The following is a 20,089-nucleotide window of genomic DNA, read 5'->3' as shown; positions in this document are numbered from 1 at the left end:
TGGTGGATGGCTAAAGATTCTGCAGGATTCTGAGAGTCAATGTGGGATGATATTGATCATATTGCAGTGAAACCTTCAACAGACATAAAAAAAATCATGTTTTTTTTTGCTCCTGCATCTACTGAATGAATATTTCATGTACTGAGTTCATTTTGCTCTCTTATTTTTAATTCCTAAATCTTAAATGTTTATACAATTGTTTTCTGCCTGATAGCCCATGCATAATCTTGTAACCGCATATAGCACACAGCCTGCATTTTAAGACAGTTATTTTCGTTATAGTCTAACACAGTTCTTTTCCTGCAGCCATTCCAACTTAAACTTATATTTTTTTAATTATTTTCTTAAACACAATAAGAAATGCTTTTCGACAGCTGATTTCTTCATTATGCCACAAAACATACGTGACAAGTTATTTAATATGCTTTCATTTGTTGAAACCAGTCAAAACTGTCAGTCACCATTCAGAATGACCAATCAAAATGTAATTTACAAATATTGCAATTGTAATGATTATATCTAATGAAAAACCTGAAAGCAGAGAACAAAAAATAATGGAAACTGTCTGGACAATACAAAAACAAATTCTGGAATAACAGCCAGCAATGTATAAAAACCTAAAATCTGTCAAATTCATATAACACCATCCTTCAGATAGAACCACCATGTAGTACACAATACAGCTGCTAATGATGACATACATTTATACCAAGTATGCATACCTTAATGTCAAACATCTCTAAAGTCATAGAGTAGAAAAGAAAGCATGATCGAAAATATAAATTACTGCACTGTGTCTCTGACATTAAAGAGACGACCCTAAATGCGGTGTGTGACACATCTTCTGATGATGCTCAAGTATACAAGGTTTCATTCCTTAATCTCAAACAGATTTAAAAAGATAGGGAAGGTGGGATAGAAAACAAAACTATCTAGCTGTGATTCTGACCTTTAAGATATTAATTTCAATAAGGTATGCAACACACCTTCTAGTGATACAAGTACCACTATACCAAGTTTCAGCACATAATCTTAAATACCTTTAAAATGATATAGCTGAAAAGAAAGTGTGATGAAATTATAAAATACTGAGCTGTCACTTTGACCTTGAAGATACATGACACACCTTCTAGCAATGATGTACAATGTGATGGACGGACAGAGACAAAGATACTGTGTTCCCCACTTTTCTTCACAAAGGCAGGGGACAACAACCATGAAGTTATGACCCTACCATAATCATCTGCATTTTGGCTCCTGTCACACGGTGCTTCTGGATAACATCATTCAGAAAAATGATTTCTGTAATCTTCATAGTGATGTCATCTTCATTCCTGAATCAAATAAGGCAAAAGTGCTACAATAATATCTAATGAGAAAAGCAAGCATTCCTAAAAATGCAACACTGAATTTATACTAATGTGGAAGAAAGACGGGAATTAGATTTGTGTTTGTAAAACACACATTCAAAAATGCAGAAAAATAACTTAAGAGCCTAAAGATCTAAGCAGGCCATCTACTTATAAAAAAAATGTTATACCTCAAGTGGTTTTTGCTTTATTGAGCTAACATGGTTTTCTTGCATAATTTTCAAGTCAAAAAGGTTCAAAAATGCTTAAAAATTGAAAAATGTCTTGCATTGGCCTGAAAATCTATTCCAGTCATTTAAATGTAAAAACAAATATACATACCCAATTTCATTTGTCTACCTTATGTGATTTTTCTGTATTGTTTTTGTCTAAAAAGTTCAAAATTATGTGAAAAACTGCAACATAGATCTTTATCTGCTAGCACATTATGTGATGGCAGATCAGGGTCTATGTTGTTTGCAGTTGGACTAGACTTATAAGTGAGTATAAACCAGGTACCAATGACTTTTATGTGCAGCACAAGTCTTTGTCAACGTTTTGAGGAAAACTAATAATTCATTCCATCCATCCCCACTATTTGGATTAGTCATTGCGGAGTGGCATTCTGTTGCAAATTTATGACTGTTAGTGAACCCGTTAGACAGCAATTTGATCTTTGCAAAAATGTGACAGACATGAATTTGTATATTCTGTCTTGTGGTCTTGTGATTCAAGATTCATGAGTTAAGCTCTCTCGCATTTTCTTAAAACATGGCACAAAACAATTAGAGATGTATTTATAAAACATGTATGCCCTTGCTGCCCAGAAATTTAAACACTGTAGTAGAATTTCAAAAATTGCTATAATGGTATGAATATTTAATCAAGTCTATAACATATGCATACAAGTATGCATTACCAATTTCATTTTAGTGGCTTTTAGTTCAAATGGTCATAGACCAGAAGAGTTTTTCAGATGACCTGTCATATGTTGTCCATTTTATGTCATATGTCCATCTTTTAGAACAACTTTGCAATCGCTACTCCTCCTAAACTATAAGTAGGACTGCTATAAAACTTTATACACACATTCATCCTAAAGTCTAGATGGTCTTAAATGAAAATAGTGCTACAATGGCCATCTTGAAAACCTTGATATTGCAATACATTATTATGAATGGAGTCATGTCAATTTTACTAACAAACTTCTTGCCATTGCTAGTTGGTCCAAACTAAAAATGATGCCAATCTGACACTCATGATGGCCACCATGGCAGCCATCTTAAAAATATTGTTTTATCACCACTCCTTTTGAATGGGAAATATTACATCAAGTTTTCACTTAAGGTGTCCAACAATGACTAGCGAGTCCTAAATGAAAATGGTTCTGATCTCACCTCTAATATCACTCCCATGGCAGTCAGCATGAAAATATTGCTATTGCTACACCTCCTAAACAGAAAGTCATATCAACATGAAGTTTAACAAGAAGACTTCTTAGATTGTCTAGTTGGTCCTAGGAGAAAATGATCCAGATCTGACATCCAATATGGCCACAGTGACCATCTTGAATAAAGTATCTTTTTATTGCTACTTTTCCTCTTATGATATCTAGTCCTAAGTAAAAATGGTGTCTGCTCTTACATTCAACATGGCCACAGGAAAAGCCATCATGAAAATATTATTATTATTCCTTCGGAATGGATTTTGTTGGTGCTCAATAATATCAGAGATAGTTGCAACACTCTGCACTTGAAAAGAAGAAATGGTCTTTTAAAGTACATGTCAATGTGGTAGTCACATGAAACAACAAACCCATCATTGGCACATACTCAATTTTTTATGAATCTAGCTTCCTCAAAGTTGCTGTGACAGTGTTAGGTTAGTTGTTCTCAGAATAAACATGTTGAGAATTAAGTTGTCCTTTCATTCTTTTACAAATAGTATGCAACTTGCATTTAATATTTTCAAATTTTTGTGCAACAACATCTGAAAGGGGTTTACTGTTGATATCAAATTACTACTGGACCATGAACAGATCAAACTGCATCAATGCTTTAATTTTATCTTGTCTGTGAGAAGATTAAATTAAAGATACAATTTCTCAGAAAACAAATTATTTTCCTATTGAGTTCATGCAGGCATAACTTGTAGTAACATCATTTAAGTTTGCTAGGCCTGCTGGTAAGCAGCTAATCTATGCCACAACAGCACAGTGGTAGCGAATTCCAACTTTTTTTTAAACTCTGACACTCATATCCTGACAAAACTTTCCAAGTATCAAAAGGGATGGGAAGTGACAGAGGATTATATCTAATTGTTTATGCACAACCTTGCAAAACAATCTTCTCAGAAGAGACAAAATGGATGGATGGATGGACAATGGGAACAGACAGGACAAAATTAGGAGACCTCCATTGTAATGACTGGAGGCATAAGAATATACATGGTTTCTGTAATAAAAAAATATCTTTCAAATGCTACCACAAAATCTTAACATTGTTTGCCACAATGCAGTTGCTGCAGACAATGGGAAAGTGATACCTATATCTAAGTATATGCAGCTGAGACAAAGAGCTGATGCAACTCACGTGCCAGACTTAAGGTCAGAGACAACTGAAGGTCGTATGCAGAGTGGTGGTACCAGGATACGAGTCAAAATTAAATCTTGTGGCTTCCCGACATCTGGATTCATTAGCAGGAGAGGAACATCCTGGTGGGAAAGAGTAAATTGTGTGCAACTTAAATGATGAAAATCTCTTCATAAATGTAAAAAATATTAAGTTGGATAAATATTTTCTCTTTGATGTTACCTGTTGATTGTATATCTGATTCCTGGAACTCTATGAAATAAATGTTAATTAGTACCATTAAATTGCACTTCTTCAAAATTTATTTAGAGGTCTGAAGGCCCACATGACTTTTTGTATTATCTTTAATGTAAATTTTTGTCTATGAATCCAAATATTTGTTCCATACCAATGATGTGCGACATGATTTCAAACTTTTCATAAGCTTCTGTATGACACACATATGTATATACAACATTTTCTCTTGATTCCTACTTATTGTGTTAGGATACCTATCATCGAATATCACCTAAATCGAATGAGACAGTCATAAGCAGTGATGCCAATCCATGATCATGCATATCAAAAATCTTAGCATCAGTTAATCAGAATCTAGTCAACCTATCCTGAATGGGTAACACATTTAATAAAGGTAACCAACTTCATATTTTATCTTCCTATGAGCCTATTACCTACCTGTAAACAGTTGGTAAGAACTGAGGATCAATGATGAGATACCAACCAAGGAGTATGCTCATCAAGAATGAATATATATTTGTCTGAATCTAGGCAGCAAATCAAGAAGCAGACCATAAGAAATAAAGTAGCATATGATGTCATAACAGTCTGGGGGTGGGGCAAGATCTTCCTATGGCATCGCAGAAGGCAATGCCACTGGTTTGCCACTCTTAAGCTGAAATGGCACTGGTGTATCAACTGAAGTCTGACCATCTTTTCTAGACGGAGAATTGTGAAATTTATTTGAAAATAATTCCGTTTTATCACATAATTTGGATAACGTTTTTACTGACAATTCATATCTTGGATGGCCAAGGGATTGGTTGGTTGGGGGGGGGGGGGGTGCTGATGAACATGTAGGGTTCCATCTTCATGATCAGGAAACAATTATCAAGCAGTATTATCAGGTTCATTGATACTGACATTGTACAATTTCAAAATGTTTCCAGTTCTTTGAATGAAATGAATATCTTTTTTTAGAGCCGACTTTTTAAAATTACAAATCTATACAAATGTTAAGAAAAGGAAGCATGGGTAAATGCATGTTCCCATATGATACAATAATAAGGGAGAAAAGAAAAGAAACAATAAAGGTGCTTTTATCTGTTGTGTATAGGTAAAACAAAGTAAAATGTCTAACATAAGTATTATTCATATAGTATGTTGTATTAGTAAGCATCAGATAGCCTATCTTGTTACATTTCTGTTTCATGCCATCTGCTTCATAGTGCATAGTTTACAGATCTATGTGATGATTGTTACAAACCACTTTTAGAATTTTTACTTAGACAAAAGTCTAAATGTGTGCCTTGCTTGATTGTTAGCATGTGATCACCACTCCTGATCTTGACTGACCAGGCATGAAAGGAAAGTGACTGAATATTTAAGCTTCTCTTTGATATAGATTAAATCAATCATCAAGTAAGCACTTACAATGATGAAGAGTAGGAAAAAGCAAGCATCTTCTAGGTCTAGATCTGTATCTAATGAAAGTAAATACTAATCTGAATTGAATGGATCATTTCCAACAAAACTAACAAAGTATAATAAAACCAAAATGAGGACAAATCAGGAAAAAATAGTGCATCGATTCTTCCAATCCAGAACCTTCAATTTTTTCAACATATTCGCCCAAAGCAACAACCCAAAACATTGTTGTCCTCACAAATTATCTGCATTCTCCTTTCCTCTTCATCCCTGCTGCCTATTTAAGGTCAATTTGACTTGTTTTTTTGTTAATTACATACTGTTATCTAAAGTGTGAAATGATAGTTTCTGTACCAGTCTATCATACTTGTTCATATGTACTTTTCTCCCTATTTTTGCGCACACAGGAAACACACAATAAAAATTCTGTCATCAATTTTTTTATTATTATCCATCAATAAAATTCAAAATGTAATATTTTCACGAAAAGTTCATACATAATTTCTGCAAGATTTTAAATGATATCTCTGCATATGTAAAAAGTCAATTGATCCTAGATGTCATTACTTACCTCTTCAGCTATGGCTTCAAAGAGTTGAAGCACATTCAGAGGATTTAAAATCTCCTGCAAAAAACAAAAACTTAAATCGTTCACAAAAATGTGATGGACTCACTTCCTGTAATTGCACACCATTATCACAAGACTATCATACATAATGACAGCTTTCTATGGGACTTGTTAGACTGTAATTGCACACCATTATCACAAGACTATCATACATAATGACAGTTTTCTATGGGACTTGTTAGACTGTAATTGCACACCATTATCACAAGACTATCATACATAATCACAGCTTTCTATGGGACTTGTTAGATTGTAATTGCACACCATTATCACAAGACTATCATACATAATGACAGTTTTCTATGGGACTTGTTAGATTGTAATTGCACACTATTATCACAAGACTGTCATTGCACACCATTATCACAAGACTATCATAAATATAACAACTGTATATGGGACTTGTCAGACTATGTAAGTGTGTGTTTTGGATTTTTTATCTAGCTTCAACAAGTTTTCGGTCATATCGCTAAGATGTCTGCAGTGTGACAGTATACAGTGATGTCTAGCACTGGGGCATCATGCTGCAGATATGTCGCATCATGTCCCACCCAATTACATTATGATGACACCAGGCCGACCAGTCCTAACACAAATCTCTTGATGCTGAGCACCAAGTGAGGCAGCTGCTAGTACCATTTTTATAAGTGCATGGTATGATTTGGCCAGGGTTTAAACCAAAGACCTCCCACATCTAGAGCAGTCTGTTAGACTATGTAACTGAACATCATATCACAAGACTACCATGCATGAATCTATAATTGCAATGCCAGTAGCTGATAAAGGAAAGTAAAATTTCCATTTGTCAGAATGTTACCACGTGATCAAAATGAATTGCGTTTATTTCTGTATGAACTGTAAGAAGAGATACTTTTCTAATAATACTCACTTCTATAAATAAAGTCATGTGTACAGCATAAGATAAGCACTGCCAGTGAAGGCAGACATGAAATAAACATTAAAGGAAAAGAACATTCTAACAATTTTCAAAAAAAATAATTGAATAAATTTGGCTTCCACTGGTTGAAGGACTTGTATTATGATGACCTTATTATGATCAAGCAGGACAATCCCAAGTGCTATAAATAGCTACGTAACAGAAAACCCCAAAATTGTATTACAACACACAATTAAGATTTCTGTTCATTAATGACGCAAACAAAATAACATAACGAATAATTGAAATTTCAATAATAAGAGTTTAACGTTATTTTTTTCTGAGTTTATTGGGGTATAAACTGTCAGTTGCCAACTCACACAGCTTACATAACGCCCTTCTGGCATTATTTGCTGTTTGAGTCGGCAACTGAGTTTATACCACAATAAACTCAGAAAAAAACAACATTAAACTCTTAAGTAAATGAAACTTCCTTATGAATTTTTCAGTCTGGAAGTAAAGTGTCTCCCATGAGCAGGATCTTATATGTTGTGCTCTTTTGATGTCAAAACTGCCAAATGGACTCAAATGTTTCAGATGGTGGTTTATTTTGACAGCAAATATGCAGTGAGAAAATTCAAAGTCAATCTTCTTGTCAGCTGATATAGATTGCAAACTACTGCCAACTACCAGTGTCACATATATTTTCAAGGTTAGATTGATAACATTGCCAACTACTAGTGTCACATATATTTTCAAGGTTAGATTGATAACATTGCCAACTACCAGTGTCACATGTATTTTCAAGGTTAGATTGATAACATTGCCAACTACTAGTGTGACATGTATTTTCAAGGTTAGATTGATAACATTGCCAACTACCAATGTCACATATATTTTCAAGGTTAGATTGATAACATTGCCAACTACTTGTGTCACATGTATTTTCAAGGTTAGATTGATAACATTGCCAACTACTAGTGTGACATGTATTTTCAAGGTTAGATTGATAACATTGCCAACTACCAGTGTCACATTTATTTTCAACGTTAGATTGATAACATTGCCAACTACGAGTGTGACATGTATTTTCAAGGTTAGATTGATAACATTGCCAACTACCAGTGTCACATGTATTTTCAAGGTTAGATTGATAACATTGCCAACTACCAGTGTCACATATATTTTCAAGGTTAGATTGATAACATTGCCAACTACCAGTGTCACATCTATTTTCAAGGTTAGATTGATAACATTGCCAACTACCAGTGTGACATGTATTTTCAAGGTTAGATTGATAACATTGCCAACTACTAGTGTGACATGTATTTTCAAGGTTAGATTGATAACACTGCCAACTACCAGTGTGACATATATTTTCAAGGTTAGATTGATAACATTGCCAACTACCAGTGTGACATATATTTTCAAGATAAGATTGATAACATTGCCAACTACCAGTGTGACATATATTTTCAAGGTTAGATTGATAACATTGCCAACTACCAGTGTCACATATATTTTCAAGGTTAGATTGATAACATTGCCAACTACCAGTGTCACATATATTTTCAAGGTTAGATTGATAACATTGCCAACTACCAGTGTCACATATATTTTCAAGGTTAGATTGATAACATTGCCAACTACCATATTTTCAAGGTTAGATTGATAACATTGCCAACTACCATATTTTCAAGGTTAGATTGATAACATTGCCAACTACTAGTGTGACATGTATGTTCAAGGTTAGATTGATAACATTGCCAACTACCAGTGTCACATATATTTTTAAGGTTAGATTGATAACATTGCCAACTACCAGTGTGACATGTATTTTCAAGGTTAGATTGATAACATTGCCAACTACCAGTGTGACATGTATTTTCAAGGTTTAGATTGATAACATTGCCAACTACCAGTGTGACATGTATTTTCAAGGTTTAGATTGATAACATTGCCAACTACCAGTGTGACATGTATTTTCAAGGTTAGATTGATAACATTGCCAACTACCAGTGTGACATATATTTTCAAGGTTAGATTGATAACATTGCCAACTACCAGTGTGACATATATTTTCAAGGTTAGATTGATAACATTGCCAACTACCAGTGTGACATATATTTTCAAGGTTAGATTGATAACATTGCCAACTACCAGTGTGACATATATTTTCAAGGTTAGATTGATAACATTGCCAACTACCAGTGTGACATATATTTTCAAGGTTAGATTGATAACATTGCCAACTACCAGTGTCACATATATTTTCAAGGTTAGATTGATAACATTGCCAACTACCAGTGTCACATATATTTTCAAGGTTAGATTGATAACATTGCCAACTACCAGTGTCACATATATTTTCAAGGTTAGATTGATAACATTGCCAACTACCATATTTTCAAGGTTAGATTGATAACATTGCCAACTACTAGTGTGACATGTATTTTCAAGGTTAGATTGATAACACTGCCAACTACCAGTGTGACATATATTTTCAAGGTTAGATTGATAACATTGCCAACTACCAGTGTGACATATATTTTCAAGATAAGATTGATAACATTGCCAACTACCAGTGTGACATATATTTTCAAGGTTAGATTGATAACATTGCCAACTACCAGTGTCACATATATTTTCAAGGTTAGATTGATAACATTGCCAACTACCAGTGTCACATATATTTTCAAGGTTAGATTGATAACATTGCCAACTACCAGTGTCACATATATTTTCAAGGTTAGATTGATAACATTGCCAACTACCAGTGTCACATATATTTTCAAGGTTAGATTGATAACATTGCCAACTACCATATTTTCAAGGTTAGATTGATAACATTGCCAACTACCAGTGTGACATGTATTTTCAAGGTTTAGATTGATAACATTGCCAACTACCAGTGTGACATGTATTTTCAAGGTTAGATTGATAACATTGCCAACTACCAGTGTGACATGCATTTTCAAGGTTAGATTGATAACATTGCCAACTACCAGTGTGACATGCATTTTCTGATAACATTGCCAACTACCAGTGTGACATGCATTTTCAAGGTTAGATTGATAACATTGCCAACTACCAGTGTGACATGCATTTTCAAGGTTAGATTGATAACATTGCCAACTACCAGTGTGACATGCATTTTCAAGGTTAGATTGATAACATTGCCAACTACCAGTGTGACATGCATTTTCAAGGTTAGATTGATAACATTGCCAACTACCAGTGTGACATGCATTTTCAAGGTTAGATTGATAACATTGCCAACTACCAGTGTGACATGTATTTTCAAGGTTAGATTGATAATATTGCCAACTACTAGTGTGACATGTATTTCTGAGGTTAAATTGATAACACTGGGCGATATTTGAAGAAACTTGCATAAATGAATAATTCAGCAACAAGTCAATGAATTATTAGTTTAAAAAGAAAAATGATTCTGAGAATAATGAAAATGGTAACTAAAATGATTGGCAAAGACAAAGTTGAATTATATATGAATGAAGTTAAATGAGGGCAACATCCTGAGTGAAAAACTCCACAAAGTTGCCCTATTCTGCTAGACCAAATAATCAAGCACATCAGTAATAGTTAGAATCAAATTAACTGGAAAATTCTAATGACAATGTTGTTATTATCATAAAAAGAAAAGACCAAGTATAGTGATATTAAGGTATGAAAATAAATATGTTAAAACTTTGCTTACTTTATACAGGGTTAATAGCATATTTCTTTCTAAATATTCAAGGTTTTTTCAAGATTTTTTTTCAAGGTTTTAAATCATGTTTTTCAAGGTGCATTTTTACATTAATTTTAAAAGATACATCAATGAAACTGTATGTAAACACAAATACTTACAATTACTTCTTACGAGGAACATTTCTTGCAAATTTATTATAAAAAAAAACAGCATAAAGTCAAGAGTATGATCATTGATATCATTCTCATTACTAAACATCCTACATCTGGATATTAGAATAATGTACAGTCACTGAACAATGTACATTTTGCTCTGTCTATGCTACACTATTTACAAAGTCCAAAATATTTTAGAGTGAATTTTTCAGTTCTTGTAGCTTGTCATCAATCTGTTTTTCAAGATCTCAAATTCAGTGATTTTGTCCATAACACTTTTCCTCGAACTATTTGATGTCATGATAAAGGACATTTTCCCCAAGTCTCTGCTTTCAATGCATAGTCATCATCAGCAGCTCTCATTGCCACAATGTCTTTTTCTGTACCTGCTTTTCTTCTTCACCCCCCCCAAAACAAAGAAAAAGTAACAAAGATATTTGTTTTACTTATGTTAGCACTTATATAAAAACAGCATATGGATATTTTAAACTATTTCATATTATATTAATATTTCTGTGATCTGTATTCTATATTTTTAGATTTACCGTGTTCATTGCAATTATTTTCTGTCCTATTTCCACTCCATCCAAAAATAGAACTGGACGGTACTAATTTCATAATTAAGACTTTACACGGTTTCTGTTTTAAAACTTGAATCTCTTTGTTCACTGATACCTCTTTTGTCAAAAATGATTTCATGCTGAAGGCTTCGTGTTTTGCCATATTAGCTGTTATGGGTGTTTTTTTTCTCCAGCTGCATGTGACCAAAAAGCACTCTCTCCCATTGCAATATCAATATCCTTCTGGCATAATTTGCATTTTGCAAAGTTCTCATAATCTTAACTTTATATTTCTCTTCATCTAGCCACCAAAGTTGGAATCGGCAGCCAGACATTTTAAAGAGTACAAATGATTCGAATTAAAACCACAGCTACATCCGGGCTTCGTACAATTGGAAGTTCAAAATGTACAACTGCGCAGTGGCCAGATGTGGAAATTTCTGATCCGGCACAAACTTAGGAAGAGACTGTTTCGTTTTGGTTTTTTTAATAAAAATATTTCCTTTTCCTTTTTATTAAAATCTGTGAAATGAAAACTATTTATTAAATCCTTTCGGTTTTAAAAAAGTAAAGGCTTTTCAAGGTACCCAGACAATATTTTGAAATTTCAAGGTGTTTTCAAGGTCTGCTACAGACCCTGTTTATAATTCTGATGTTGGATATTGTATAACAACCATGTAGGTATATGAAGTTGTCAACTATTTATTAGCAGGTTACATTATGCTTCTGGCTTATTCATGCCAAAAATGTTTCTAAAAAAGAATCAATACATTTACGGACATTTTAACGTACAAACAGAATGGGTCAACAGGAAATGAGAGAGAAAGAGAGAGCAGAAAAGAAAGACACAAATGGATAGGTAAGTAGCTTGACATTCCACCTCAGTGCAAACAGGTAAAAAAGAGGTAAACCCTAACAGGCATAGATTCCAATGAAGAACAATGGGTAAATAGGACAATTCAGTGGGAAGCAGCTGATTCCATTGAGACAGTGAGTCCTCTGGGGGACATTGATCCAACCTGTAATGTGATCAGTCTTTAATGCAGATTTGCTGCCTATCACACCCAGAAAGTCCCAAACCAGAAGTCTGGAATTTGGTTCCCCCTAGCGTTTTTTGCAATTGATGGCTGTCATTTTGTCAGACAGAATGAAAATTCCCCTTCAAGATAACGTCTCCTGCCACAATCTATACATATTCACTATGGTCATGGAGCTGTAAATAGGAATAAGAATATGTGCATCTTGGAGTCTAGACTGACTGCAAAATCTGCCTCGTCAGTGGTGTTAACAACTAATCCCAAATTGTCTATTCTGAACCATAGCGTCTGAATGTGTTGGTTGACAGAGCTTAGATCTATGACCTCTTGGAACTTGCATTTCCAGTGAGTTTGTGTTGTAAACAATCTCTACCACCCTTCTCATAGAGTTTTTTTCGTTATAAGGAATGGTTTTTTTGTGCTGGAACATCAGCTTCATATGGGTCTCTTGGAACATCTGTAGCAAAGGAGTCCATGACAGTAGGGTAGGGTAACAAGATGTGATCGGAATACACTCTTAGACCTACAAGCAGAGTCTCACATCTTCTGTGGCAAAGTCACCTGTTTCGTCACATCCTTTAAGTGGCTGTGAAATAGTAAACTGAAAGATAGCACTTGCAATCTAAGGATAACCTTGTGATGGTCTTTAAGAGGTACAGATATGGATAGGAATGTATCTTTTTCTGTGAACTGGAAGTTTACAGACAGGCAAATGGAGAGAGTGCTGAGGTGTGCTGTTGAATACACAAATCATAGATGAGCCTAACACTTGTGCATGTCTGTAAGCGGGGTTTTCAGTACAGGGTCCAGGCTGTGCTCAGTTTACTGAAATATAGCCAGAGAATATCCAGTCTATTACAATGCCATTGTGAACCTGCTGATGCATGTTGAGGATAGATTTCTGGTCCATGTGCAGCGGGAGGTACTGACATCCCCAGGCTCACAATGTCTCACTGGGACTTCAGTGTTAAAGACCAGCATCTGCATCTGATAGAATGCTGGGTTGAAATTTGATGGGAGCCATTATCTGCAAGAAGATAGGGCTACTGACACTTGCATATACCATGCATCTTTTGAAGAAGTTTCAAAAACATACTCAAAATGAAATGAGAGGGAAAGGCCACATTATTTGATAAAGCTAATGTGTGTTTTGGTTTCATTAAAAAAGGTTACAAATGGTTTTCCTAGCATTACTCACAGCAAAACAAGAATAACCTGAATGGATCTGAAACTTTTACTTAACATAAACAGGTATAACTAATACATTTCATAATTGGGACTCTCATCTTACTGATTTTGAAAATTGATAATTTTTTTCTTCTACTTTACAACCTTCATAATTAAATTTGTTATCTCTTTGTTACATAATTTGCACTATCAATGCTAATAATATTCTCTAAATATGTTGAACATGTCATGATGTCGGTCATGATTCTTTCTTCATCATCACATAAGTAAACAGAAAGCTCATCCTTTGTTTTATGAGAGAGAGAGAGAGGGAGGGAGAGATTAGGTAATACTTTGAAATGACCTCTATGATCCCATTACACAACAAATGGCAAGAAATGGAGTACCTTATCTGTTACACTAAAACAGCAAATCAAAACATGTTTATTAACAGGAGAATAAATCAATGTATTAAAACTTTTTCATTCCAACCCATATGCTTGTGGTCTACCTGCCATTTTCAGCATACATGTCACAGGACCATATTATGCATAGTCAAGCTCTATTTTTCAACAAAGAAACCCTTAGGAATGTAAAGTTTGCCTTCTCTAAATGCAGTGTTCAAGATCAAAAGTTGTTACCATAATCATGAGCGTTCTGAAATTCAAGATGTTATTATCTATGAACAAACGATGAGTCAATAAGGTTGCAGCATATACTTACTTAAAAGTCAGGTCCAACTGCAAATAACACAGATCCTGATCTAATGTCACATAAAGTGCTGGCAGGTCAGGATCTATGTTGTTTTTCTACTAATTAGTCCTAAAAGCAACTCACAGAGCCATGTCTCCAGTGCATTATATAATGAAAGATCTGGGTCTATGCAGTTTGCAGTAGATCTGACTAATAAATGAGTATCTATGATGCTCTATATATCAATAACAGAGACAGATCAGCCCCAAAAATATAATGTTTCATGCATATTTTCTGAAGGAATACCTGTGTCTTGCTTAAAAGTGGTTCTATGTCTTTGTTGTGTTCCATGGCAGCTTCAAAAGACCCCAGGAAATCTGTCATCACTGGGTCATCTTTCTTCTTCTGTTTGTAGCGGTCATGGACCACCTTCAGCAGGCCACACTTCTTGACCATCCCTATATAAAATTTTAAAAAATGGTATCAGTGTAAGTGTCCTTTTAATTTATTAAATAATGAGGAATAGAACAATGGAGTCACTAAACAAAGAGTAGCTTCCTAACATAATTCAACTGGTAATATTCTGGGCACAGTCACAACAAAAATGTTCGTACTATGAAAGTGGAATCTCTGGGCTCAAAATTGTTTAATATTGCTACTCATCCTAACAGACATGAAAACATAATGTGACTTTCATTTTTTCATGTTTGCATAAAAACAATGTTCTTCATCCCTACCCACCCTCAACTCATCGAGACAAATGGACAAGTGCATTTTTCAGCCTTCACCAGTTGTAAATTTTATGCTTTGAGCATAAAGTATCCTGGCATATCTTTAAATATATATTTTCAGTGTTATTGTTATTAGATACCCATGAAATTTTACATCACAGATCTGTGTTTAATGCTGATGTCCAATTTGTATTTCAATATCGCACACCCAAATTAAAACTATTTAGGGGTTTTCAATGATGTCCACACGTTGATATGCATTGGTGCACTGAATGAAGGTAATATAGATCTCAATTTATTTGAATTCCATAAGAATATGCCTACAAAATGTAAATGAATCTCATCATATCCCAAAGCCATATAAAACTCATTCTTTCCTCTTGATTCAGAACAAAACCTGTAAGTAGTTTTGCATGTTTATTTCCTGAAAAATGAAACATGCTCAATATTTGCTAGAGGTAAATTAAATAACCCAGATAAATGTTTCTATCTGACGTTCTAACTGGTTCACAAAGTCATTTGACACAAACAATCCCCGAAGAAAACTGGGATGCACAAACACATTCTACCTGTTAGAATTTAACCATATAAGCTGGGCCAGCTTTAGGCAATATGGCACCCTATGCAAAACAGAAACCTGCTCTCCCCCCATTAAAATATATGTTGATAGGAAGCTTGTAAGAAAATGATGTAAGTTATTACCAAATAAATATATTTTCATGTGAAGAAAAACCAGTTTTTTTTACATTTAGCTCCCATTTCTTATTTTTGCACTTTTCCTTCTCTTTTTTGGGGGGCACCCCTCTTAAAACAGCTCCCATGCAGGTGCACTGCTCGCACTTAGCTTGCACTTGCCCTGCATATGAGCAAGGCAGTAATCCAAAAATGAAGCTCAATTTTTTTTAAAAATACATTTAGTCCTATGTGGAAAATGGGTTTAATATCTACAGATCTATTATTGTACCCATAAATAACCAAAGTTCAATGAAAACAAAATAAGAGTTTAATAAATCATAAGTTCTGTACCAGTTCTATCTGTAACATTAACAGTTCTTATCCTCTGCAAATTAAATTAAACCAGTGGATTAGTTAGGAGTGAAATTGGACAGTAACTGCCTTTAAACATTTTCAAGGTTCATATAGCCCTTGAGAGAGTTGAATTTCAATGAGTTTACAAGAACTTCCCGAAGTTTTAAAGATGTATTTTTATTAATGGACACTGAATTTTCTCTATATGTTACTTTGTTTATAACTTCAAACTAGAAGAAAAAATGCATAGCTACTTAGCGCAAAATTACAGCAATGAGGCTTTTCCATCTGGTAATTACACATGCTGTATTTTATTTGGTCGATCCAATTATATCTGATTGGGGGGGGGGGGAATATGTATATAAAAAGTGACAGATTTTATTAATTTGTGACAGATTTTATTAATTTATAATGTTTTGTACTCCCTCAGATAAATTCAAGGTTGCTTTTGTAAAGCTCAAGAGTCATTTCAATAAATTTAAAGGAGTTTTTGGAAACAAAATCAACTGTTTAAAACTTTCAAAGTTTCTGATGTTGTACAGACCATGATTTACACATCTAATACATACCATTGTAAGCTCCACAGTGTGGACATAGGGACACTTTCCTGCACTTTTCCCAGACCTTTTTCTTGGTGATTTTCCTCTGAAGATAGGTCATGGGTCTTTTAGCTGCCTCTTGGAAAAACTGGCGGTCTTCTCTCTTCAACAGCAATTTGCTGCATGTCTGGAGTGAAAGATGCTTGGCTGTCTTATAGACTTGAACAATCTAATTGACAATAAGCTATATCGAGGATTGTATGTGGTTTCTGATGTTAAAGCTATCTTGTAAGGTTCCAAAGTTTAAAAATCTTTTGAGCTTCCAGCTCAAACACAAACCTAGCATAAAATATACTCTAACAAGAGTCCCAGTGATGCTCTACTGCTGAAAAGATTTTCCAGAAATCGAAGATAAAACCATGCCTTTTTTTTTAACTGTTGAGTGTTGTAACCATCTCTAACATGTTTTTTTTTAAAGCAATAACAAGATTTTCAAATCAGCCACTGTGGCTGCCATATTGATGTAAGACCAGTACAATTTTCATTTAGGATCAGTTAGACATCATTGAAATCTACTGGTGAAAACACCATACAAATATGACAATCCATTCAGAAGAAACATGACAACATAATTTTCAAGAAAGCCACCAGGGTGGGAATATTTAATGTTAGATCATTTTTGTTTAGGTTTAGGCCAACACAATTCTTGTTGTCAAAATATGACACCAACAAGACTTTCCAGTTAGAATGACCAATTACAAGATGGTTGCTGAGGTGGCAAGTCTTCTTGTGAAAATCTCAAATCAATATCACTTTACACTCAGAAGGAGATGTGATAAAAAGATGTTCAAGATGGCTGTCTTGGTGGCCATATTTTAAGTCACTTCAGCACCTTTTCACTTAGATCCAAGTACACATTATATAAAACATTTTAGTGAAATCTTCATGCTGACATGGCTTTCCATTCAGTAATAACAACATTTTCAAGATAGCTGCTTTGACAGCAAAACCATATCTCTGAAAAACACCATTTACATGCAAGACCAAGTAAACATCTTAAGTCTTCTAAAGAGAACCCCAGGTTGATATGACTTTTCTGTTCAGAAGGAATAGTGATAACAAGATTTTCAAGATGGCTTCCATCATGGCCATAATGGACATCAGACAAGTGCTATTTTCATTTAGGACCAACTAAATATAATAAGTCTTTTAATGAATAACCCATGACCATCCATTCAAGAAAAGTAGACGGTCACTTTAGTGGCCATACAGATGTCTGAGTGGCATCAGTTTAATTTAGGACCAACTAGACCATGGAATCAATATACAGTCAAACCTGGTTATCTCAATTACATAGGGGGTGTAAAAAAATTGTTGACATAACTGGGTCCTGAGATATCAGGGTTTACTGCAGAACAATGATTATGCATCTGAAGCACCAAACATGAGGAATTGTTTCTAAAAATAAATGTCATTTCTAATGCACAATAAAAGTAATAATTCAGTCATGCCTGGTTGCAAAAAAAAAAGGAACAATTCACATATTTTTGCAACAATGTCACTGGTTTAAAATTGTTCTTATTTCCCTGTGAATAGCCTCATCCCTTTGGTAGCCTCAGCAAGACAATAACTTTTTCACGCTGTCCAAAATTAAGGCCAATATAAATACATGTACATGTAGAACTTTATTTTTTTTAAAAGTATTTTCTTTTGTAAGTGTTGACTTGTCACTAGTAGCAAAATATAACTGACCAATATTGTGCACGAAAATTAACTGTTTTGTTGATTATCAGAGTTTCCTATACACTGGTATATGCCATTTTTACTGACAAAATTCGCCTCTGTACAGGAAAAAGACAAGGCTGTCAGAATTCATGTACTGAGAAATTGTAATATGTGTAAAATTTGTTTCAAGTCTTTAAAGTTAACTGTCTCAACATCAAATTCTATAGGAAGCCTACTTATTCTATTCATACAGCTGTAGTCCCATATCCCTCCTGATCAATGACTGTCAGCAAGAACATGTCACCAGAAGGAGGGACGGCTCTTTGATGGATTGCAAGACTTTGATATTCAAGATAAAAACAAATTAAAGCACTCCTCTTTCTGTTTCAAAGACATTACTCCTATCAGTCACTTTCTGCTTCATTCCATTTGTGTTGAAGAATATGTAGCCATGGCACAGCAATCGACAACTTCATTACAAAAATGTATTGTGCTCTGGGTTTTTTTCCCAATACCACTGTTGCTTTTATTTACTCTTGTTCAGAACTAATTAATAGCCAAGTGTTTGGGTTTTTTGGGGGAAGGGAGGTTGGTTTGGAATTTTGCAGGTTTCTATTTATAGATTATTGTGAATCACGTGATCTAGCCATGCTAAGGTTGACAGCCTGCACTTGCACCAAGCATGGAAACACTTTACCAATTACCAAATTTGTTTAAAATATATTATGTAAAACAAATTAGGTATTTTTATCTACATTTAATGATGTTAACCTGATAATTTTCTGAGTTACAGATATGCTGTGTGGAACGAATTATGTTGTCGTGGTGTTGACATGTGATAATGTCTATAATGAACACAGCTTCTGTAAAGGTCAGAGACACATTCATTCAATTTCCTTACTCTAAAGTATTGTTTACAAAATAATTTTATCCACTCTATACAAGTGATAAACCATGCATTGATGAGATTGTTGGATCAGCATTTGTACCAATAAAATTTTGTATTCTACCAACTTTTTCCATCCTTGCAGGTGCAAGGTACTGTTAGTATCAGAAAAACCAGATCATTTCTTGTAAAAAAAATATCTGAGATGGACATTAAAAGTTGCATTTCATCGAATTAAGTGGGGCCACATATTACTTTAGACTGAAACTTTTGCCCGACATAATAGGGCAATCAACTTAACAGGTGTAGAAATAAACAGGGAAAAATTAGCACAACAAAGAAGAATTTCTTTGGGACCAGACCAAAATGCCTGACATACACGGGTTCTCAAGATAAGTGGGTTTGACAGCATGTGTAAAGTTGCACGGTATTCCTCCCATGAGTAGCAATGATAAACTTGTAATAACAGGTGGATGGATGACAGAAGACAGATACACCGCCCCTGTCCCTTGTTCAAACTGACTTCCTGGAGGCATCAACTGTCTCCAGCTGAAGATACTGTGCTAGATTTAGCATCCACTCTTTTTTGAAAATCAGCTTCATATACTGCATAAAATAATCAGCCCATGCATTACACATGTTGCACCATTTACTGCATGGCAGTTGTGAGGGAAGCACTCAGTGAAGATGATGATGAAGCTGATTCTAAGTGATAGGGTTTACAAGTTTTTATAGACCTAGTGGCTCATCAATTAATACATAGATA

The 20,089-nt window shown here is 34.5% G+C and overlaps 1 protein-coding gene across 2 annotated transcripts in view; it reads right to left on the bottom strand.

Moving 5' to 3' along the window:
* LOC149803602 (DNA-directed RNA polymerase III subunit RPC1-like) overlaps nucleotides 1-20,089 on the bottom strand; it is a 129,294-nt gene that overhangs the window by 99,114 nt on the left and 10,091 nt on the right. For both annotated transcript variants that reach the window (XM_089953349.1, XM_089953350.1), the window contains exons 4-8: nucleotides 16,743-16,899; nucleotides 14,720-14,871; nucleotides 6,156-6,209; nucleotides 3,941-4,062; nucleotides 1,235-1,334 (exon numbers count right to left, since the gene is read on the bottom strand). In XM_089953349.1, the coding sequence (XP_089809475.1) occupies nucleotides 1,235-1,334; nucleotides 3,941-4,062; nucleotides 6,156-6,209; nucleotides 14,720-14,871; nucleotides 16,743-16,899 (585 nt within the window). The remainder of the gene's footprint in view (nucleotides 1-1,234; nucleotides 1,335-3,940; nucleotides 4,063-6,155; nucleotides 6,210-14,719; nucleotides 14,872-16,742; nucleotides 16,900-20,089) is intronic.

The sequence above is a fragment of the Sinohyriopsis cumingii genome, chromosome 3 (genome assembly GCF_028554795.1).
Source record: "Sinohyriopsis cumingii isolate HCF-2022 chromosome 3, ASM2855479v2, whole genome shotgun sequence".
Lineage (NCBI taxonomy): Eukaryota > Metazoa > Mollusca > Bivalvia > Unionida > Unionidae > Sinohyriopsis > Sinohyriopsis cumingii.
This window is presented reverse-complemented; position numbering and strand designations above follow the sequence as displayed.